The sequence below is a fragment of the Lissotriton vulgaris genome, chromosome 11 (assembly GCF_964263255.1).
Source record: "Lissotriton vulgaris chromosome 11, aLisVul1.2, whole genome shotgun sequence".
Taxonomy (NCBI): Eukaryota; Metazoa; Chordata; class Amphibia; order Caudata; family Salamandridae; genus Lissotriton; species Lissotriton vulgaris.
The window spans coordinates 392864676-392889863 of record NC_141699.1 but is presented as its reverse complement, the minus strand read 5'-3'; the positions used below and the strand labels follow the sequence as shown (position 1 = coordinate 392889863).

The window sequence follows — 25188 nt, the reverse complement described above, 5'->3', positions numbered from 1 at the left end:
TTGTTTCATAGTTTACATAGTGGCTGGTAGCTACCATATTACTTTTCTACCTAATTTTGTACAGCCTGTGTCCAGGTACTGGGTATAAGTGTTTACAAAACGGATGTGTTCCTAAAGCACCATAGGTGTGTAGAGGTATTGTACATATTATAAATCTTTGTACTGAAGAGTAAATCTGTGTGCAGGTGACAGTTGACATGTTCTATCCAGTATGCGCCACATACATTTTTTGGTACCGTAGAAAATGTTTCCAGCAGGGCAAATATTCTGCGTACTACTTACTAAGTATTGTAACCAGCCTTGAGTTATTAGACAGAATTGTCTCAACAAATTTCTACTCAACATAGCAGACTGTGCACCAGGCACCAACGTATGTACATATGCTTGTTTTGCTTCAGAAGGTGGATTATCTGTTAAGATTTCCCCACAGTTTGAAGGCTGATGGTAGCATGATCTTTGCCACTTTCCGATCCTGGCTGTTTCAAGTGGAAAGTTGGTCTTTGTACAAGTTCTGCATATCTTAACGCTACATTCATAGCACCACAGGACGCCTTGCAGGCCGATACTGCCACATTTTGTGATACATTTACATCTTACCAATTCCGCATCGCTATTCGCACATTACATACTATGTTCCCCGATGCCCGCCGACATTTCAGGTGCTAGAAGCATTTCTTAACCTGCCCCCCACCACCACCACGTTGGCTCGTTACGAAACTATATACTAGCATGCAAACATTGGCACCAATACACGCCTGAGTAGTAGGGCACCCTGGGCTATTGACATCCCACCACCACTGACTGACGCCCAATAGCATCACTGCTGCACACAGGCACATGCTCTGTCCCCCAATTATCACCTTTGCTTCATCCATTTCAAATTCATTCACAGATTATATTACACCCATTGAGAATGGTGAGAAGGGGACTCAGTACAGACTCTCGTTGTAATAGGTGCCTTTTCTCAGAAGCAGATTTCTTGCATCTGGCTTGGCATCTCTACATACTGGGAGGAGATTTTTTACTACATTTGATAGTGTTCTGGGATGGCCCCTTGAGCGCCCCTTCCCCCGGTAGCACTATTAGTATTCGTGCAAGAGGTACCTTCGGACAGGCGCAGACTGACTGCGCTTCTCCTACAATTGGCTAAGTGCAGATTGGCAATAAGATGGGGTCGCCATGCTTTGCCACGCATAACACACAGGCTTGCAGATGCGGTGTACTGCCAGGACCAGCTCACCCTGTACTGGGAATTAATGCCTATACAATCACGGCCAGAAGATATTGGGTTCACATTGATGCAATATCGGTGCACTCGTGCCACTGCAGCGAAGCTAGATGACAACACACCTGCTTCATACCAAAAGAACAACTATTATTTCAATATTTGTAGATCACAAATACTGCTCTATCATATGGCTGAAATGTCACTTCACTACCATGAAGGTTGTCTTCCTTTGATGTGATGAACTGAATCAAACACATATCAGTTATATTTGCATGCCGATGCTATTTGTTGTTTCTCAGTTTATTTGTTTTATTAATTTGGTCTTCTTTCCTTGTTGAGGGTACTTTCAATATCAACGCTTTGAATAATATTGATGCCTGGGAATTTCTTCATGTCATGAGATCAGTACATGGTAATGGAAACCTTCACAATGAATCATGACTGTTATACCCACTGTATTATGACTAAATCTTTAATAAAGAGAATGACAAAAAAAACAAACATGCACATAAACCTGAGAAAAAGGTATCTTCATTCACCCATTCTCTGAAACCCCAAGACTTACGCGTAGGCTTCAAAGTCTCCATTATTCACAGCTTCGATCAGCTGCTCCGTGATCTTGATGATCTCTTGCTTACGAGCTGGGAAAAGAGAAGAACAAGGTGAGAACAAGCACGTCTACAGTTATTGGTGATTTAGGGATGGATATGAGTGGTCAGTGGAAAGGCCAGAGAATGCTGGTCTGGCAGTCAGAATGTTAATTCACCAAATTAATGCACAGATAGCTGAAAGGACACCATGCATCTTTGACTAATGATGACAATATAACCCTTGTGACTCCTTTGGCCCTCCAAAGGCTCCAGTTTTCTCCAGAGGTCCAATGGAAAAGGTAAGACCAGAACCTAAAATGCGGTTTTATAAAGAGCTTGTTTTTGCATTTTTGCCATGCGTAATTTTATTCAATTCAACAACAATCAGTGTATTGATCTTGGAAGTATAAAAAAGTTGCATGTGAGGGGATTTGTACCTGGGACCAGCCAGTTACAGATATCTTAGCAGTGATCACTTAACGTGCTGAGGTATTGTATTGCTTTTTTTCTGTGACACAGAGGAGTAAAATTCTCTCTCAAAAGGGGTATTTATAGATTCTCCTCTCAAACAGTTATTGGGGGCATGGCCTCGCAGCATGTAAGATGGCTATCAAACGTTGGTTCTAGCATTGTAGAAATGCATGGCCCCTTCTCATCTGGGTCAAAACACGATATAGATGTTAGTATAGACGTGAAATGGAAAAGAATCAAATCCTTTAAAGGATGCATTAGCACTCTCTCTGTATAAAAAGTAAAACAACTTGAAAGGTATAGGTGGTGGGGTCTTAGACTACATTGAACAGCAGTATATTTTCAACTTAGTTGAGCTGACATGGGGGAGCTAGAGCTTCAGGGACAAAGCTAATGGTCATGAGTGAGATACCACCGCAGGTAGTGTTCAACAAGTTATGGAGGATTGACTGCTCTAGATCCAAGGACATTTTGTCTGTGCTAGTAAGTGGAATGAGGAGCAGAATTGCAGAGATTGGTGGTGGACAAAAATGGTTAGCATGGAGGAGAAATACTTCCACTCTCTGTATAAACTAGATCCAATCAAGGTGTGTACCGTGCAGTCCGTAGAGAATGGAGTTTGCGCCTTGGTAGTTCAAGGAGTTGGCAACAGCAAGGCACTCTTACGTACAAGGCTGTCCTTCTTGACTCATCCTGGATGGGGGCGGGCAGGAGAATGCGCTTGCACACCTTAAACTCATCTTTGACAAGCAAGTGGAAGGCATAATCTAGGAGCTGACAAAGAATAGAGGTAGAGGGTGCACTGCGAAGTTGAACAAAATCCTTGAATCTTTAGTGAAGGATTGAAAGGTTGGGTGCACTCTCAGGTGGCGTTTCCGTCCGACGCCTGTAATATATTAATGAGTAGTGTACGCATGAAGATGCGTATGCATCCCAATGAGAGGCACTCCGGGGTGGATCAAAAAACTGATTCCGATATTATTTGAAGAAGTAGTTTATTATCATTATCATGAATGGTTTCTTCGTGATATTAGCAGTATATCAACAAAATTCATAGCAAAGTCAAAATTTGATCATTTGATGAAGACTCCGATGCATTTCGGGCATGGTGTCCTTAATCAAGGAGAATTCATAATGAAAGCGCCAGGTGGCGAGGGTTCGGTCAGCGTGTGGTCGGGTTCCGGAACCCGACCACACGCTATGTTACATTTTAAACTCTGACTTTATATCTTAAGAGATGATGGTCGGTAGATCCACAACTCTACAACTATGAACAATATAGGACTCGTACACCTAATAACTCATTGCTTTACGTAACATTTCTTGTACACTAATTTACACACTGGTATAATTTATTGCCTTTGTGTGCGTATTTATGTGAAGCTCTTTGACGCTCTGCACAAGGGTGAGGAGTGCTTTAAAAATTACATAAAAAATGAATTAGAAAATGCTGTTCAATGTTGTATTGGTTTACTTAGTCATATACGCGAATACATCTAGCATTCTTACAGTGCATGCACATCTCTTACATGGGGATGGGGGTTGTAAAACACCTGTCTCCACATTACACAGTCTCTTAACTGCTTGTGAATTGTGAAGAAATAACAAGGTGTGGCTCTTTGCTCCCCTCCATGGTGGCTGCTACTGAGACAGCTTTAAGGCAGAGAGGAACTTGAACCAAAGCAATGTTGATGGCCCTTAACACCTTGGCTGCTAGGTGTTTTCCCCTCCTGTGCTGATATTTCATCATTGCTATGGTTTCATGACGAGCTCAGCTCGTCATCAGCACAGCTCAACCGTGCATCATGACGAGCTGAGCTCGTCATCAGCATCGAAAGGGTTAAAATAAGGTCTTTGTTTTTGGCCTGGTTGGAAGTGAAAACAAGAAAGCCCTCATCACCTACAGGTTGCTACTCCCAACAGAAAGCGGACAACGTGCGGCTGCTGCTGAATTGTCTTGGTGTCCGAAAATTACTCCACAACTCACTCTGCATATTGCACACCTTCAGCCTGATCCCAGATCCGGCTTAGGAATACCTGTTGGATACGGAAAACGGCAACATCGGTGCCGGACTCTGAACACAAATCAGCCCTGGCAATGTAATCAGACGGGCACGTTGGCGGCGAGGAAAGGGAGGGGGTCGAGGGTGCAAGTGTAAAGCACTGCTACTTAAATAAAAGTGCATCCAAAACTGCTGCTTTTTTTTTTTACCAGGGGGCGATATTGCATCCCTGCTGCAAAATGGGCCCCCAGTAACAAAACCGGTCCCCATCGCGACAAAACCGGCCACAACCCTTCTAGCCTCCTGGGGAAACGCCCTCAGCAAGATCCTCATTTCCTACACTACATCTTATTCAGCTCAATCATGGAACATATACACTGCTTCTGCTGCATAGACATACAGACACTGTCTGGTCTAATTTAAGACGGCATAGAATAAAAGCAAGCCACACCCCTTGAGAGTGTCAGTCATAGAAAAAGCCAGACTTGACACGCCCTTTTGAAGCTAGTTGGAAATGTCCCCAAGTCACATTAAATGTGAGTTCAACAAATAACATCACGCCTGTGATTTGAAGTGATGTGGCATTACTGTCACTAAATCCATATTTTAGGGTGAACTCATGGTACTACCATAATTACTAGCCATGATAACAGAATAACGGAATCGTGGCATTACAGTGAAATTCTAGTGGAATTCGAATAATGAAATGTAATAGCTTTTCTAAAGTCCTGAAAGGGAGTGCTTTCAAGACTAACAAGAGGTACACATGTAACATGCTCAGATGAAAAGAAAATGATTTTTTGCAGCGTCACGTGGTGGGCAGGTAAATATATTTACATGTCCCAACTTAATCGTTTCGACTGTAAAAAGTAAACCGGACAACTGCATTTAAAAGTGTGTGTAAGGCTAATTATTGTACTCGATCATAGTCACAACCATGCTCTGAGGGTGGTAATGCAGCCTAGGATGCTAAATAGCCATAGCTAAAAGAGAATGACCACAACAATCGCAAGCGCAGATACAATTTTCGATTGACTGGCATACTAGAAATATGAAACTGACGTAATCTCAATGCTTTTCTCACTAAGAAATTTGTCGACAAACCAGGCAAAGAATCCTCTTTTGGAATGCAAGTCACAGCCGTGATTACGGTGTTCTACTTATAATGTCCTTTCTGGATGTACCAACATCAGTTGCAATATAGCCTCACAAATAGTGGAATTCCTAATTCTCTGCTTAGATCTCCTCGTGCAATGTTGCATTTTTCTCAACCTTCGATAAGGTCTCACAATACCTTCCTAGACTAAGGACAGATTTAAAAATTGGTTGTGAGCAAATGTGGTGAGGAACATTATGAGTTCTTTGCCCTTCACAAAGTCAGGAAACTAAGATGAGTTTACTTTTAAGTATTCAGAATTCTGTATTAAACAGCTGTGGATATTCTAAACACAAGACCACACTGAAGAACCTGTGTTGGATACATTTCCTTTTTCTACATGGGGTCCTATCTCTTGTCTGACCCATGCCCAGTGCAGCTCTTTTCAGTTTAGTTTGATACAACTATTGCAAAATGTCTATAGAAAGGTTAGGCAGCTTGTTTGTCTTTACTAAACAGATAAGGGATCTGGGTGTAGTGGAAGTTCTCATTCATACCAGTAACTTGAGGAAAGTCTGACTTCAGAGTACTTAAACAAAGTCATTTTGTGGCATAAAACAGTGGCAGATGGAGACCTGCTTGGGGAAGGAAGCAGTTGCCCTGGAGTGGATGAAAACCAGTATGCTGGTCGAGGTAAGTCCGAGCTTCTGAATAAGGGCTGTAATAGAGACCCTCAAAGAGTAAATCTAATCACAATAGCACGTCTGGGGAATGGTATGGAGGCGGGAATGGTCATGCTCTGACAGGATGTGCTTTATGGGTCCTGTATTGCTCACTCGTGCTGTACACAAAGGCATTTGTTGCTCTGTGCAAAACAGAGAGGAAGAAAAGTGTGAGAAATTTGGAGCAGCCCAAATGTTTTGTAACCAGAAGAAGAAAGCCCAGAACTGGAACAAGTGTGGCAGTAAAGCAGCTATAGAAGGAGAGGAAAACACTGGGGGTGTGCAAAGGAGCATCAACACGTTTCCCCCAAGAACGAAAGAAAAAGATTCGAGAAAAACACAGGATGATTGTGGAGAAGGCAAAAAACACAGGATGATTGTGGTAGAGGGCAAAAAACGGCAAAAATGTAGGATTATATACAGTACAGAGTGAGGTTATATTGCAGTGTAGCCAATTTAATGCAATATCTTTATGTACATTTAATCTGGCGATTAGTGGTATTCACAGATTGAAATCCCCACACTGCATCTAATTTTTGCCACTGAAAACCTAGTCGCAAGCAGAGGAACTGTACTGCTGCTGTGGTTCTGACCTAAGTGTCTAAGATGGCTACCCTTATACTTAGATGAATGGAGGATTATAAGAATGGAAGAGATATTTATCTACATTGTTTATTAATGGGGCTTGTGTAGTTTCTGAAGGCCATTTGCATACTCAGAAAGATAGCAATACACATAACTTAAAATTAAAGGCTATCTTGTGTAATGTTAGATCTGACGCAGCACATCGCCACCACATTTGGGATTTAAATGAGCATTGCGTTCTTCTCATCAAGCCTTGATCCACAGTACACAACTCAGGAAACCCAGAGTGGGTGGCCGCTCCTTTGGGCATATAGCGGCACAACATTGGTATTCCCTACCTTTGGAAATTTGCCTTACAGACGATTGCCTTGCATTTTGTAAGTCCCTGGCTTTACACTCTAGTGGCATTGAATTTGCAGAGCCTCTGGGTGTTTGATCTTGTGCCGGGATGTCCCTATGGGGATGATGGCTGCGCTTTATGAATAAAATATCAATTAGACATTTGATTTTTAACTGAAACCATGTTTAAAGATTATAATAATGCTGTTCTTAAAGAATAGCATTATGCAGAAATACATTTTCAACAATGCGGACGTAAGCCAGGGAAGGGCGAGGACAGATTTAGCTCCATTATGTCTTAATATTCAGGTATAGACTTTTGAAACAGAACATGATATAAATGCTACGTCTGTCTTTTGCAAAACTAAATAAGACAACTTCTATTATATATTGATCCACAAACTCTCTCAGCTGTTTAAACAATCTATTAGCAGATACTAGACAAAAAGCCCTGTCCACAAACAATGTCACCTTTCTATCGGAAATAAATCTCTGGTTTATTCCTGCTGACCCGTCCTTACAATTTAAAAATGGACCGAAAACCTACAATCTAGACTGTATCATTAACCTTTCAACTAACACAGCCAGACATCTTCTCGAACAAACTTATTACTCAATTAATGAAGATGTGATAAAAGACCACCTCCCATTAAGTCAGTGGGTTCACGTAGCTATCCTGTTTGAAATTCCACTCTCAGAAATCTTAAAAACTGAAAAATGTAATCAAACATACTTAGGTCGAAATTGAACAAATGCCCATCTGAACTGTTTTGAATTGATTTGTGCGTAATCTCAATTGCAAAAATATGTTTTCAGACGCTGCCCCAGATGAAATGATGTATAACTTAAATGCCTTCTTAAATGAAATTCCCGATATAAACATTCATTTTCTGAAGCATCAAGGAAAAAATTGATCTAATCAACCTTTGTATGCAGAATACCTATGTGGAATTATATTGAAGTTAAGGCAACTTGAAAGTAGGTGGTGGGGAAATTACGACCATATCTCTAGGACTGATTACACCAGTAGGCTGAACTTTTAAGAAATTAGTGTTTTCAAGAGGATATATTATTTTGAGTGGAGAATAAAAGCCCCTAATATCCCTAAATAACTTTTTCTAAAGAATTTTCCAGGGACCTTACAGTTGTTTTATACTAGGAAGCAGTTCCCTTAAGTTTTGTGAGGAATTAGCTAATTTGTTTTAAAATAAAATTCCTAAAAATTGGGGCAGAGTATAGAAGCGAAAACATATCACAGTTCAACTATGTAATAAACTGCCCTATAATAGTTAGACAGCCAATAGCAGATCAACAACTTGCGTGCTTCTGGTTCGCCCGATTATCTGTGTCTGACTACTGAATTAAAAACTTTGCTAGTCAGCCCTAATGTATTTTTGCACATTTTTGAGTTTCATTAGAAAATGGTCTAGCTCCTTTGACATGGAAAAAAAGGTGATAGCCAAGCCTCTTCTGAAGAAGGCTGATCTTGATACAGAAATACTGAGCAATAATCGCCCATTTTTTATGGGTGGACCTGGCATGCTGGTGTTAAGTAGATTGTCTGCAACATTTCACACCCTTGACCATTCTCTCAGAGTCCAGATTACTTGCCAATAGTACAATAAGCAACGCTTTGCTACTGCTGTCCTCATTTTTCAAACACTGAATGCAAATGATAGCCTTTTCTCCATATAAAGTAGAAGAGATATCTTATACTGCGTTTTTCAAGACTCCATACTCTTGCCACTGTTGCTCAACATATACCAAATTATTTATAGAACACAAAAGCAGGTATCTAGGATAAAGAAAGCATCTTGGTTTTATTCAGAACTAACAATGACTAAATCTCATAAATGTGCTTTGTAACGAAAATGGAGAGCAGGTTACTCTACCAACACTCTCTTTACACAAGTTATCTTTAATGCTCACCCATCATTAAATAATTCAGCTTGTTAAAAACGATCAATATTGACAAATAATTTAAAGTTATCATTGATTTCTCCAACCTATCTGCAGTCAACAATATTATTGTTCCATTTAAGTGCAACTATCAAACTAACTTTTCCCCTAAAATCCCAAAGGAATACTCTTAGCCTCACACAATTGCATTCTTTTACCTCTGTACCAGCTCAAGCAATCTAAAACATTTCAATATCCGTTCCTGCAAAGCTATAGAGCCAGATGTGTGAAGCATTTTTGCATTTGCAAACACTCAGATTTGGAGTTTGCGACTGTAAAACTGTTTTGGCCATGTACCACGTCCATTTTAGGAATTTGTAAAGGTTGACGAGTCTTAAAATAGGAATGCGACTGGCTATCAATTCGGTATTTGGAAGGGGCATGTTGTGGGCATCAATTCCAAATAGTGAAACAGTACCAGATGTATCAATGGTTTGTGACAGGATTTCTGGTCATCAATAAAAATGTGCCAACTCACAAATTGGGAAGGTAACTTATTTGCAAAAGTGAAGGGGCATTTTCCCCTTTCTGGTCTGTGGTCTAGGGATTGGTCTCGGAGACCACTGCCAATTCTCACAAAAGCTTTTTATAAAAAATGTTTCTTTTTTTAAAGCAGCGGTTTTCCTTTAGAGAAATCAGTCTGCTTTAACCCCTTCGCTGCGGCGGCTATTCCGCCGCAGCGCTAAGGGGGTGGGGGGGCCGCGCGGCGCGCCCATGCTGATGACGGAACCGCTCCGTCACCAGCCGCGGTCGCGCTGTGCTCATGACGGAGCGGTTCCGTCACGGCCCTGCCCGCTCAATGGAACGCTCAGCGCAGGCGCGGAATCCGCGCCGCGCAGGCGTGCAGAGCGGGCCGTGACGGAACCGCTCTGTCAGCAGCACAGCGCGACCGCGGCTGATGACGGAGTGGTTCCGTCACCAGCAGGGGAGGGGTTAAAATGAATCTCTATTAAAAAGAAAACATTGACATGGTCGTCTGCTAACCCCTGCAGGCCATCATCCATGCCATGTGATTGCCTTTAATTAAAGAGATCACTGCCAACTCTGACATGAGCTTTTTATAAAATCTTTCTAAAAAGCATTCCGTTTACTTTAAGGAAATTGAGCATCTCCAAATAAAAAATAAAAAATATATATATATATCTTTTTTAAAAGCAATCACAGATGTGGTAGTCTGCTAAACCCTGCAGGTCCCCATCTATGTGATTGCCTCCAATTGCAGTGAGTCATAATTTGCCATCAACATGAATTTTAATAATGCAGGTTTGACTGCAACAAATTTCGATTTGGAATTTTAATTAAACATCTTACGAGTGGATAGGTCAGTTTGCAAAATCCAATATTGGTGGCAAAAAGACTAGTTGCAAATTGAAACCACTTTTTGTGACAAAATATTCTGACCTCTGGATCCCGACTTAAAGTTTGCATGTGCGATACTCTGTTACAAATCTTACGGATATCATGTCTGCTTTATTACAACTGTATTATATCCTTTGGGACTTCTAATATAGCAGATGGGATGTCCATCGTGTTTGTGATGGTGCATCCCATGTGCCAAATTCTAAATTAGTCCCATTCAGGTAGATTCATCAAAGACCCGTTTTGCGAGTCTTCAATAGCGATTCATAAGGAATCGCTATTACAGACTCGCAAAATGGGATTCATGTAGGAATCGCAAAATAAATTGCGATTCCTACACATTCCTTATTTGCGATTAGCAAATTGCTAATCGCAAATAAGGAATAACTCCCCATTCATTCCTATGGGCCTAAAGGCCTAAATCCCCATTCATTCCTATGGGCCTTAAAGGCCCATAGGAATGAATGGGGAGTATTCCTTATTTGCGATTAGCAATTAGCTAATCGCAAATAAGATAGCGATTTCAAGGGTGCCAGGGTGTCCAAAGGACACCCTGTAGCACCCTTGAAATGCAAATTTACACAGGTGTTGCGCACACACATGTCCAAAGGACATGTGTGTGTGTAACATGCAACAGAGAAAAAAGCACTAAAGTGCTTTTTTCTATTTTTTCGCAATTTACCCCCAAGTCAGACTTTGTGGTAAATAGCGACCAAATATTGCGAATTCGCAATTTCAAATTGGTTAATGAATTGCATTTAAGGAATCTGTAATAGAGATTCCTTAAATCCAATTCCTCGCAAATATGCGATTTCGCAAATAGCGATTTTTGCTTTTGGGATGATGAATCCCAAATGCAAAAATTGCACTGGCAAAGGGCCAGATTCTCAGAATCTGGCCCTTTGCGAGCGCAATTTAGCTTGATGAATCTCCTTTCCCATCTCTATGAGCAATTGGTCACCTAGCTGGTAAATGCTGGTAAAGTACGACAGCTTTGAATCACAGTGAAAGTCCTTTAAAAGTAAATTCAGAAGTAACCCTTCCATTATAAACACGTCTTTAGAGCCGTTTAGTTCTGGCAACTTTTGATCAGTTTTTAATTGATCTTTACCAGCTAAATTTCTTCATAGTAACTACTTGTAGCTCTTTGTAGAAAATAATGACTCTCTGGCCCACTGTTGCTACATCATAGAGGAATTCCAGCCTACTCTGAGAGGGTTTTTTAAGAGCCTGTCAGCATAGCATTAGCGCTAAGCCCTGATGGAGCGTAGAGGAAACAGTTACGGGATGGAAGAGGAAGGGTTGAGACAGCACCATAGGTGGTGGGTTGGGTGGCTGGAGGCCATACATAACATAATAGATGGGAACCAACAACTAACTGGGATGTCTTTCACCTCATAGTTCCGAGTAGCACCATAGACAACCAGATCTTCGTTTCTGTTGTCTATTTGAAGTCACTTAGAACCCCTCAGTGAAAAACTTCCCAGATATTCACTGCTACTTATCTATAATTCTATATAAACAAAATGTTAGGAATTTGTATCTTTTTTAAGTATAATGCAGTGACAGGTAGTTGTTTTAACTGCTGATGAATTGTCTTAACGTTTGTTCATTTAATGGTAACCTAATTTTATCTAAACTTCAGAAAAAGTAATGAAAAGTTCTGGAATACAAAAAAGGGCATTGATGTGCTTTGAAAAGGAATTAAACCTTGCACTAATAGCAAGTGTACCTTCCTGCTGTTCACAGCAGGAGGAAAATGTATGCAGAAACAAGACCGAAACTGGGAGTCAAATGCTGTATTGGACCCCTTAATTCCAGGTCTAGCAAGTTTAGTCCCTATGTTGGCACTGAGGACCGGTAATTGACCGGCAAATGGCCTCCAGCAACAATTCTCGCAAAATTTGATTTTTGTGCAACAATGTTCTCAAAAAACAGTGTTGCAATAGAGTTCTCCTGTTAAAACAGTTTTTCCGCAAGACCTACTTTTTTCAGATTTTTTCGGAATTTATTGAAAAGCAAAGCAAAAGTTATTATGCTTGCGAAGTATGTGTGGTTAAAACTTTTAAACTTAGCTGACTCCTTTTTAAAAATATACATGCCAATTGGAAATGCAGCGCTACACAATGTATGAAAACTTAAAAATACATAGCATGCTTTGCTTGATCGAGTTTTCAATAATAGGAAATTTTATGTAAATTTGTTTTTATTTTAAATTAATGTTTGCAGAACGTCGTTTTATGTCAATTGTTATGGTTTTTATCAACTATACAATAAAGAAATTACATTATTGAATACTGTATGGTGGCGCAGGATTTAGTACTTAAGGATTTAATTATTAACTTTCAGAAAATAAACTTGCTTGTAAAAATGTAAAGTCTGTGCAAGAAAGACCATTCGTCTCACCAGCTCAAAATGCTCTCTCCTAGCACTGCAGTATCATAAGGAAATGGCAAAGGTGTAGTTTCACACTATTATAGTCAGGGTACCAGGTGTCCTGTAAATGCTGGATTTGGAAGGGGCAAGGCCCCAAGTACAGTGCATAAGAGAACTCTACTTTCTCCTAGTAGTCTTTGGGGCCTTTCTTGCCACCTCTCAGACTCAGTCCACTCTCAGGGCCTGACCAAAACGTAAGAAACTCTGATCGTCCCTTACAGGGTGTTTGCCCCTGCAGAAAATGTCTAATGGTAAGTGCACGCCAGCAAACAGAAACGTCATTATTTGAAAGGGGCTATAGTCCCAGAAATAAAGACACACCCACCCAGGAAAGTGCTGGCATTTGTAGAGTGACTGCAATTTCACAATTACAGAAGGAGTCATGCGGTTCCTTCTGAATTCCACAATTACGCTGGAAAAAAAACTGCAGTTTATCAGTTTTGCCATTTAACTGTGTTTATTTTTCAGGATTATTTCTGTACTATGGCCCATGCTGTCCATTTACAAGTTTTTTGGACATTGTCTAATTTGACACAAGGAGATGATTGGCGGAGCGCTGAAACATTCACTCACCCCTAGTCACAGATCTGGGTTGAATCCATCATCGTTCTTTAGCTCACTTCAACCCAGTTCAGACCCAGCCATATGCAAATCAGTCTTGACCCTGTGCCTCATGGGAATAGTCCAGCCCGAACTGGGACTTCTTGGACGGAAACAAGCATCCTGCGACCGGTTTCGGGCTAATACCCCTTATCAGCCAGGCTAGCTTGAATCCAGTGGCAAAGTGAGCAAGGGATCCACGTCGAAGTGAGCCAAAGAATAATAGATTCAACCCAGATCTGTGACTGGGGGTGAGTGTCTGAAAAGTTTCAGCGCTCTGTCCATCATCTTCTTGTGTTTTCTTTGTTCGCCCTGAGTTGGCAGGGTATGCCAAGACGTGGTTCCCTTGCTCACTTTGCCACTGGATTCATGAGGAGTGTTACCCCAAAAGTGGTCCCAGGATGCTTGTTTCTGGTCCAGGGAAGACCTGACTTGGCAGTTCGGGCTGGACTGCTCCCAGGAGGAACAGGGTCAAGACTGATTTGCATATGGCTGGGCCTGAACTGGGGTGGAGAAGTGAGCTAAAGAACGATGATGGATTTAACCCAGATCTGTGATTGGGGCGGAGTGTCTGAAAAGTTTCAGCGCTCCGTCCATCATCTTCTTGTGTTTGTATTGTTTAATTTGAGCGGTGGGGCCCATGAGCACTCATTTTGGGGACCGACACTTATTTATCATCTTCAAACATTTCTCAAGAGCAAAAGAGAGAAAACATACAAAGGGGAAAGAAGGAGGAACAGAAAGACAGAAAATCCGCCACAAAGGAAGAAAGCAGAAAACTGCAAAAGTGAGATGCAAGGGGTGTCTGGCAGAGGGTTAAAGAGGCCTGGGTGAATTCAAGACTACAAAGCCTTTGTATTCGATGCGCCGACGTTTAATTGCACTGGCCGCAGACTTCTGTGCAGAGCTTTGGGCCTCTGCACTCATTTTACAAATTAAGTACTGGTTTTGGACATACCATGTGTAGGGCCAAAGGAGCATATGGATGTAAGTGCACCATGTATTCGTCATGGAGAATGCTTTCAGTAGTAGCTGTGTGAAATGCAATGTGGAGTAATGTCAAACAGTTCCTGCAGACCTTGATGTTCAACAACTACCCGAGGCACAACCCCACCGAAACAGCATTTCTACTATTCGCTAAAAACACCAAGCAATAACTACTTCAAACCTGACTTAATGACATGAGCTTGAAATGGATCTGAACTCCACCTTTCATCCTAGGTCAATTGGCTTGGATTCACCTTAACCTCTTAAGCGCTGCTGACGGCCAACGGTCGTCACGAGCGCTACCTCCCCAGTGCTGCGCACGACCATTGGACGTCCATTCAGCACTAGTTCCAATGGACAGCGCAGCACTGGGGAGGGATATTTGCGCCGCAGCTAAGGTGTTTAACAGTGACCTCACCCTCGAGGAACACATAACAAAGAAACCCAAGATGGCCTGCTACCAGCAATCTCTCCTAAAAGGTGAAACATTTTCTCCCAGAAAACAGCTTTGGCTGCCATTCAAGCACTCATACTCTTGCATATGAACGGTGGCACTGCCTTATTCCTTGGCATTCAAGACTCCACGCTGTCCCTTCTTAAAGATAACTTACACCTAGCAGCATGCCTCAACAAGTACCTAAAAGAAATGACAACACAATGGCCACTCTGATAAAACTCCACTGGCTCCCACTGCCAACCTGTATCATATTTAATGCAAGTGGCATCATCTAGAAAGCCATCATTATCGGCACAGTACTCAGGACTCCACTCTGCCCTGCTTGTTGGCAGTACCACATAGCTGTGATGATGTCCACAAGAACATGCAACAGTAGTCCCTTGACGGTGGGAAAACTTTAAATATCAATCGAATCGTCCACAGCTTCAGTAGGTTGATGTACAAACAGGACTCTGCTAGAGTACTCATCTCCACATCTCCAAGATTCCCTCCCCAACCTAGTTGCGACATATTTTTCATCACAGTCAACTCCAGGTGGGCAGGGAGAGAGGATCGACACTGGTCCAACTGAGGTCAAGTACACACCACTGCAGACCTTTTTGCAGTCTCCTCTGACACCTGTTTGGAGTCTGACAGGTTACCTTGGAGCTGGGCCCACAATTAGGCGCTCCACTATCGGTGGCAGGTACAGTAGATTGGAAAGTCCATAAGCCTTGTTCGAAAATCTGCACGACCCGTTTCTCTGATGTGAGATTTTGCTACTCCTACATATAGTGGCCGATTTAGACCCCGACTAGGTGACTGGGTGCCTCTAAGGGCACACTACAGACGTTTTGAGGCAGTTGCTGGGCGAGGAGGATTGGGTGGAAAGCTGTCCCTATTGGCCTGAGTGCAGTTGGCCAGAACTGCAGCCTTGACCACAAAAGGGCTGGCAAGCCTGTGATGTGGGCAGTGGGGTTGACTGCTGTTTACATGCCAGGCCCCCAGCCGATCCCCGAAAAGGACGAAATTGCTGCGGGGCTACAGGACTAGGGCTGAAAGGCCCAGAGAGTGCTGTTGCTTCGCTTTCCTTAAATTGTTCCAGGGCCAAGTCCACTATTTATTGATTTATTTATTTATTAATCTTATAAAGCGCGACAGCTACCCGTAAGGGTTTCCTGGCGCTGAATGACAATGGCAGAATACAGTCTGAAGGGAAATTATTGGACAAAGAGCCAGGTCTTTACGGCTTTACGAAAGCGGAAATGGCAGTGCTCCGTACGCAAGTCAAGGGGAAGGGAGTTCCAGAGTTTGGGTCCCAAGGTGGCAAAAGAGCGACCACCCACTCTGGAAAGCCTGAACTTAGGAACACAGAACAGGTGTTGGGAAGAAGAACGGAGAGAACGTGCAGGTACATAAAGTTTAACAAGGGACTGGAGATAGGAAGGGGCAACTCCAATTTTGATCTTGTGCATAAAGCACGATGCCTTGAATTTTACCCGATTGTCAAGGTTGAGCCAATGCAGTTCCTTAAGACGCTCAGTAATGGGATCGCGTTTCCGACAGCCACAGAGAAGCCGTGCATCGGCATTCTGAACTAGTTGAAGACGGCGCATGACCGCCCTGGTAGCCCCCAGATAGAGCACGTTCCCGTAGTCCAATCTAGAGGTCACCAGGGCTGTCACGACGGATCTCTGGGTGTCGGAAGGCAGAATCCAGAACATTTTTCTCAGCCACCTTAAGATGGTGAAACAGGTGGCTGCAACTTTATTGGCCTGGTCTTTCATCGATAGATCCCTATCAATAATGACCCCAAGATTTCGCGCTCGCTCAGAAGGAATGGGTAGGCCGCCCATGGTCGAAGGCCAATGTCTCGAACTCCATAGATCAGGCTTATTACCAAAGACAAGCACCTCCGTCTTATCGCTATTTAGTTTGAGTAAATTGCGGCTCATCCAACGGGAGATCTCACTAAGACCCGTTTGCAAAGATGAAGGAGAGGAGGGATCAGCTTGGGATAGGGAAAACACAATCTGAGAGTCGTCAGCGTAAGTAAAAAGATTAAGACCAAAATAATGTGCAATATGGGCCAGAGGAACAACATAAAGATTGAAAAGAAGAGGACTAAGAATTGAACCCTGGGGTACACCATGTGGAGAGAGGTAAGTGTTGGATGTAGACGTATTGGAAAAAATTTGAAAAGTCCGGTCAGTGAGAAAAGACGAGAACCAGTGCAAGGCTTTATCACTAATGCCAAAGGAGGCAAGATTATTCAGGAGGATACTGTGCGAAACAGTATCAAAGGCTGCACTGAGATCAAGCAATATCAGTGCAGCCGTTTCACCTCGATCTAATAGAAGGCGAAGATTCTCAGTCACTCCCAATAGAGTGGTTTCAGTGGAGAAACCCTGACGAAAACAAGACTGGGAGGGATGAAGAAGATTATTAATGGTGACAAAGCGTGATAAATGCAAATGAGTATCTTATCAAACAGGCCGTCAAATGGCATGTCCATCAAGAACAATTGAATTTCCCGGAGAAGCCAGTAGATCTAAGCCACACAAGTACCCATAGCTCTGCCCAGACAGTCGTGGTATCCCGGCCCAATCAAAATAACAAATTTGGCTGCATCTTGAATAGGCTGGGCCAGTGAAGGTTGCAGTTCTTATGGGACTGCAGGCAAAATCTAACTCCTCCCATCCAAGAATATGTGGGTATAACGGCCAAGGAGACAAAATGCATTTACAGATCTCAAGACAAGACTAGCCCAAGAGAACATGCAATTGCCAAAGGAATCCACTCTTTTCGACTTCCTATTGGTGGAAGAGGTCAGAAAGACATTTGTGTTCACTTTGCTGAAGGTAGCATGAACAATCAAGCTCTCGGGCATTAGATGCTTGGTCGAAAAATTAACCTCGGCTGGAGTAGGTCTATGGCAGTGGGAATCTTGTTGGTTATAGGTGGGGGAGGGGGCTCTTGCACATTCACATAAGTCATCTGCATCATAAGGAGGGAAAAGCCTTCCTCCTCTCATCCAGGGTCCTCTCCATAAGGCTAGCTCTAGTAAAAATCCGAGGCAAAATAGTTGGTACAAAGTATGTGCATGCCCACAGGGTAATGGAATAATGTCTGAGTCTGATGGGTTTGCAATAAGATGCGGTATGTCAAGTTCTGGGTGTAGCCTCTGTCGAGCTTGAGCGGACGCTGGATCAGAGTCAAACAGATCAATAAACCACAAATCCTTCTCCAGCGCTAGCAGAGTCTGCGTCGGTGTTGATGAATCATCATAACTTCCGCTGCAGAACAACTTTGATGCAGTCGCAAGGCACCATCTTCCGGCGCACAGGAGCACTACTTTCACAATTTCCGGATCCAGTTTTGCACCAGGGAATATTCACAAGGTGATGAATCTACATTAAAAGTATCCATCAGAAAGTGTGTATTATGCACAACATTGCCCTACTACATTGTTTTGAAGGTTCTGATGGCCATCATATGTTGTCCAGAGACGACTGTGTCAAATGTCTCAAACTATTTCACATATAACTGTTAAATCTGTTGTGAGCAAATAAAGAAAATCAAGAATGGGTGATTTCGTTGACTTGCACTTTTATTAAGAGGCAACAAGTTTAGCAGCTTCCTTTTATTAATAAGTTCCTGTTTGGATTTATGTATTTGTAAATATTTAAAGAATCTATATTAAGGGATGTGAAATTTGTCTTGCACCCCCACAAACGAAAGGAGTCCACCAGAGGACATGATACCAATTACAATGCGAATGCCAGAATTAAGCCATTACTGGGGTGGAACATATGCATGGGATCTTAGGGAAATTAGCAAAGCCTGCAAGTGGAGAGCAACCTATGAGGGAAGGTACATGTGCAAACGTGAAACTGCTCCACCAGACTCTGATTAATGAGAACTAAGTCTAGTCAATGACATCCCGGCCAAGCACAGTTCATCATTTTAAATAGTTTTGCCTCTATGACTGCTCAGTAATAAAGAAGAAAATCTGTAAGTGATTCCTCATTATTAGAAAGACTGGTTTAAGATGACAAAGCTGCCTACGTTTTTATAATTCTAAATAAACTAATTAATATAGGCGACAAGTCCTTAAAATAGGTTGAAGGTACATATAATGGAATAGGCCTAAATACACATATATTGATATATGGACTGCAGCAACACTGTAATCTGACTTGTGCAGTCAATAAATGTCAACAGCAAGTCATTCATCTTTTAATGTTACTGGATGATGCTTGGTATAAGGAATCCAGATTTGACAATATCAGCTTTGGCAGCAAGCGGTAGACTAATGCTTATACAATACACAAAAAAGAACACAAAAATGTATCCAGAGTCCCAAGTCAATCAATGAAGGATTTAAAAAGCACGGCATATTACACGTGAGGGTCTCAGATCGCTTTAGTCGCTAATTGCTTTGCGGTGATTTGTTAATTTAAATAGCCAGGCCTGGAGTACTTTCCTGAATTGCTCGGGCAGACCTGAGGTGCAGGGAAGGTCGTTCCTAGCCTTGGCCACCAGGTGTCAGAAGGTGCGTCCTCCTCGGTTATCTCGGTAGATCCGGGGGTGTCTGCGAGGTAGAGGGAGGCGGATCGTAGGTGTCTTGTTGGTTTGTTGGTGAAAGGTTATGCATTTGTTGATGTATACTGGTCCTTCGTTGTGCAGGGCTTTGTATGTGTGGGTCAACATCTTGAACTGGCATCTCTTCTGGATCGGGAGCCAGTGCAGCTTCTTGAGGTGGGGTGTTTTGTGGGCCCGTCTGGGGAGGTCAAGGATGAGTCTTGCAGATGAGCTTTGTATTGTTTGTAGTCTCTTCAGAAGGCATGCAGTGACTCCTACGTAGTGTGTTCCTGTTGTCTAGCCTGATGGTGATGAGGGCCTGTGTGACGGTCCTTCTTGTGTTGACTGGGAGCCACTTCAAGAACTTGCAGAACATTTGTAGGGTGTGGAAGCAGGCGAATGAGACTGCGTTCACCTGTTTCTTCATAGATAGCTTGCTGTCCAAGATGATGCTGAGGCTGCGAGCGAGGTGTTGTTTCCAAAGAGGAGGACTTCTGTCTTGTCCATGTTGAGATTGAGACAGTTGTCCTTCATCCAGTCAGCAACATTCATCCTACTTTTGTGGAAGTTGGCTCTGGTAGTGGTGCGGTCTTCTGACAGCGAGAGGATGTGCTGGGTGTTGTTGGTGTAGGAGATGATGCTGCGTCTGTGTGATCTGACTGTGTTGGCCAGCAGGGTCATGTATGTGTTGAAAAGGGTGGGGCTGGGGGATGACCCTTGGGGGACACCGCAGATCTTCTTGTGTTCCGAAGTCTACAGAGGAAGACAAATTCTCTGGGTTCTTCTGTTGAGCTATGAGGCGATTTATTTGCGGGCGTCCCCATGGATTCCGATGTGGTGAAGTCTGTTGATCAAGATGTGCTAGGAAATGGTGTTGAAGACAGCTGACCGATCCAGGAGGATAAGGGCTGCCATTTTGCCGCGGTCCAAGAGGGCCCTGATGTCGTCTGTGACTGCGTTCAGGGCTGTCTCAGTGATGTGGTTGACTGGGAATCTAGATTGAGAGGGATCCAGGAGGTTGTTGTGTTCCAGGTGTTTGGTGAGTTGCTGGTTGAATGCCTTTCGAGAACCTTTACTGGAAAAGGGAGCAGGGAGATGGGCCGGTAGTTCTTCGGGTCTGTTGAGCCGCGGATGGTTTCTTCAGGAGTGGTCTGACTTCCGCGTGTTTCCAGTCTTCAGGAAAGAAGGCCAAGTTGATGGAGGTGTTCAGGACTTTGACCTTTTGGCCAATTGTCTTGCTCCATAAGTTGAAGATGTGGTGAGGACAGGGGTACGTGGGTGCTCCTGAGTGCACGGATTTCATGATGGTGACTGTGGCTTGAGTTGAGAAGATCCCAAAGAATTTGGATGTGTTCAGGGTTAGTGTTTGTGGGTGTGAGCAGGCTGATACAGTCAGCAGTGGGGGTTGGGGTTTGAAGTTTTAATAGATGACGGAGATCCTATTGTGGAAGAGATCCGCATGTGTGTCACACAGTTCTTGGGAGGGGGTGATGTCTTTCTCAGCGGCTGCAGGTTTGGCAAACTCCTTCACGATGGCTAAGAGCTCCTTGCTGCAGTTTGTGCTGGCTTCTATGCAGTCTGCTAGGGGGTTCTTCTTTGTTTCTTTCAGGAGGTGGTGGTACTGGTTTAGTGCTGTCTTGAATGTGGTATAGTTACCTGTGTCTTTGCTGGTGCACCACTTCCTTTCTAGTTGGCGGCAGTTGCATTTGGAGGATTTCAACTCCGCAGTGAACCAGCTGGCTTTTCTGGCATGTCCTCTGGATTTGGCAGACATGGCGGGGGTGATTGTGTAAGCACATTTTGTGATACACTGGGAGAAGTTCTTCATAGCCTGTTCTGGGTTGAATGTTGTGTCAGGCGGTGGGAGTTGAGCGTTGTTCCACTAGCCTTCTGATATCTTTTCCAAGTTTCTGTGCATGGAGCCGAGGGGCATGGTGCCAGTGTTGGTAAGTACTGAGATGGTGAAGTGGACACTGTAGTGGTCGATCCAGGTGAGCTGTGAGTTGTTCTTGACTGTCGCTGTACGTGAAAATGGGGTAATGAGTGTGTCCTGCGATGTGGGTTGGGTTGCTAACAAGTTGCTTGAGGTTGATGTTGCTCATGCTTTCCAGGAGGTCAGTTGTGTGTGTGTCGCTGGGGTCGTCAAGGTGGAAGTTAAGATTCCCAAGGAAGATGTAGTGCCCGAGTCTATGGCGATTGGGGCGATGAGGTCAGGGATGGGGTTACAGAAGCTGAGGTGTGCTCCTGGTGGTCTGTAGGCAAGGGTGCCTATAATGGTGCTTTCTTCGTCTGTGTAGAGTGTGAAGTTGAGATGCTCCATTACCGGGTCAGGTCGTCTGTGGAGGTTGTGCGGCAGATGGTGATCTCATAGAAGATGGCAATTCCACCTCTGTTTGTTGGTTCAGTCCTGGTGTGTTAAATTGTAGCCTTTGGGTGTGGCAATGGCTATGCCAGGCCTGGAGGCGGGGTTCAGCCAGGTCTCTGTGAGGATGAAGACATCCAGGGTGAAGGAAGAGATCATGCCCTAGATTTCTGTGGCATGTTTGCCGAGCAATCATGCACTAAGTAGAATGCACTGGAGTTGTGCCATGGTGGTCTTGGTCGGTGTGGTGGATGCAGGTGTCTCTGGTGTTGGTTGCTTTGGTGTTGCAGGTGAAGCAGCAGGGTTGGCAGGAGAAAGGTCCTCTGGTGGTGCATGTAAATGTACGGAAGCAGTTGCCGTCGATAAGCTTGGGAACAAGGACTTGCAAGGTCTGCGGCGGTGTTGAACAGGGTGGAGGAACCAGGGTTTATGGCGCTGCGCGCAGTCCAGGTGCAGACAAGTGCAGATGGACTTGCCTTCAGCACGCTATCAGTGCATCCATGCTGCAGCCTCCATTAAGAAGGTCCTGGGAGGGGGCAAAGCGGTGGGTGGCAGGTGTCAGAATGGAGAACAGGCGGGAAAGAGTAGGCAGGACAGACTAAACAAAAAAAGCTAACAGGCCACAGAGGTACGTCAATAGTTTGGAGGTTAACAGACATTACAAAAATCATCAATACCAGCAAATGGAGCAGCACCAGGCAAAGCAATGCACTAAGGCAACGTCCCGGAGAACTGCTAATGGTGGAGCTGATCGGGGGTGGGGGTCTAGTTTAATGGAGCGGCACTGCTGCCTCCAATAAGTAGGTCCTGGGAGGGGCCCTGGGTGGTGGACAGCGGGAGTGCAAACAGGCGGGAAAGGAGCGAGTGGCTCCTCAACTGCAAAATAAACTTGGAGGCAAAATAAAACTAAAAGGCTTACAAGCTACACAGATACTGTGAAATAAAACTAAAAGGCTAACAGGCTACACAGATACTGCAAAATAAAATAAAAAAGGCTAACAGGCTACACAGATACTGAAATAGTTTGGAGGTAAACAGGCAGTATAGTAATCAATACCGGAAAACAAGGCAGCTGCAGGCAAAACAGTGCATATAGGCAGTGTCTGGAAACCTGCCACAGGAGGAGCTGATCTCCGATCTTCAGTTCTGTTTTCAAGAGGAACAAACACCTCAATATTGACAGAAGTATTGTCCACAATGGCCAATATGACAGCTTTACAACCTAGAATTATTGGTTATATGCTTTGTTTTATTAAGATGAGAGAGGCAGAGCTCAAGAGACAAAGCAATGATTACCCTTGAAAGTGGACAGCCATGCTGCATTGCCCTGCCAATCTTAAAGGTTAAGTTGCAATCTCGATAAATTATACTATGTCTAATAGTGTGTTATATATTTCTGATCCATATGATAAACCTTAAAAGGAGTGCTTTGCCTTAAACCGTTGCCTTCAATATTTTCAATTGACTCTGAAATGCCATATTGGCATTTAATAACAGGTTCTGCTAAGTCCGTTACTACATAATCTAATAGGCATGGAGCCTGATTGGTGTAGCCAACCCTATCTTTATGTGGGAGAAAGGTGGGAACCCATGCACTTCTTCATTCACAGGCTTTCCCTTAAGTCTAACTTAGCTTAGCCACTTCCATCACCATTTAACAGGAATACCGGAAGATCATCTAGTTTTGTCCCTGTAATTTTTAGGCTAGATGGTCACCTCAGCTTAAGTGAAGTCAAATAAATTCTTAAACACTTTCAATATTGAGCAATTAAATCATAGGTAACAATTGTTAATAAATTGTTCATCAAATTCACAAAAAATGCAATCGGAACCTGCTGCCATATTATTCGCTATATTATCTCTTTAATGTCATCCCTTGTAAACAGAGTTACTGTATCCTCTTGTTATTTGTTTGACCTGACAAGATCATTTTCTTGCTTCCAAATCAGATGTCTTGGTTTTATAGGGAGTAACAGAACTCAATTAATATTTTGTAAAACTTCTCTGCTGCATTCATAAGGTTCTCTTACACATCCTTAATTTGTGAGATTTTACTTTGTGTCACATATTTTAGTTGTTCTAAAAGAATCTTCCTTATTTATTGGTTGAGCTCAAATATTTAATCTCAGAGTGTCCTTGACCCCACAGTCACTTCCCCTTGTAGTATATCTACAAATTTAGCTTTCAGCAAGTGGAATTTATGTTGTGTGTAAGAAACAGTGAATCACTATTTGTTAAATATACGGCATGAAGTAACTGTTTTTTTAAGCTTAACCTAAAGACAACTTTCGTTCTGATTTATGAAATTTTAATTTTGCTATTCCAAAAACAGGAGTCTCACACTATTACCCAGGTGTTTTAAAGAGATATACTCCTCAATAGTTCCATTTTATTAAACATAATGAGTCTTCCAGTTATCATCGATCACAAGTCCAGTGAGTCACTATCCGCTTTAACTTCCCTCTTAAGAAAATCAAGAATTTCAGAGACAAGAGCTCAAGAGCTCACTTAGGCAAGATCTCACAGTGTGTTCTATTTAACATCTCAGATATATAAAAATTGACAGTTCTTGAATAGCTTTGATTATGGTATGAATACAATTATATTGTCAAATATGGATTTTGAGCATACCGTAGTTAATTCAAACGAGCTTTATTATGCACTCAAATGCTATAAGCTTTCTAAATTTATATAGTTCACAGTTTTAGTAAGATCCATATGCTGGTAAATAATAATGACATTTCCATCTAATAGCATTTTGCCTCCCCCACTGTAAGAAGCACGGATAGATATTTAGACCATATGTCAGGTTCATCATTATTTGGGTATGGTGTAACATTTGATTGACCTTGAAGAATTTAAAGGAACAAGGATTTTATTGTGATTTACCATCTAGTACAGTAAATCTGTAAAACCACCCTTGTGATGGAAACTGATACATGTATGAAGAAACATGTATTTCCCCAATTTACCAACTCGTGCAGCAGATTTGTAAAACCACCCTGTGATAGAAACTGCTCATGAAGAGGAGTAGGTTTTACATGTCCCTATTTTTTAATATACCTCTATACTTCTACACAGTGGGTCTGATGTATCAAAGGGTTTTACCTATTCTGTGTCTATGGGAAAAAGCGTTCATACATTCAGGCCTACATGCTTCTTGTATAAACAGGTTTCATCATGTTTGAAATATTTGTCATAAATGCTTATCCTATTCCATTTTGCTGCTGAATCTATTCATGTTACAGAGATTCATTTTGATAATTTTTTACACTTACTTTGCTATAGACCACTGTTTTTTCTGCGATCCTTCTGTTTAAATCTCTATACACTTAACTCTTGACTTAATCCGCTACATATCTCAACATAATTTTTACCCCAAATCATAGGATGTGATATATGTATACTGCTCACAAATTTGTGAATGCTTA

At 42.7% G+C, this 25188-nt stretch overlaps 1 protein-coding gene across 9 annotated transcripts in view; it reads right to left on the bottom strand.

Moving 5' to 3' along the window:
* LOC147679851 (calcium/calmodulin-dependent protein kinase type II subunit beta-like) overlaps window positions 1-25188 on the bottom strand; it is a 202178-nt gene that overhangs the window by 34802 nt on the left and 142188 nt on the right. For all 9 annotated transcript variants that reach the window (XM_086943404.1, XM_086943410.1, XM_086943411.1 and 6 more), the window contains one exon: window positions 1794-1869. In XM_086943404.1, the coding sequence (XP_086799530.1) occupies window positions 1794-1869 (76 nt within the window). The remainder of the gene's footprint in view (window positions 1-1793; window positions 1870-25188) is intronic.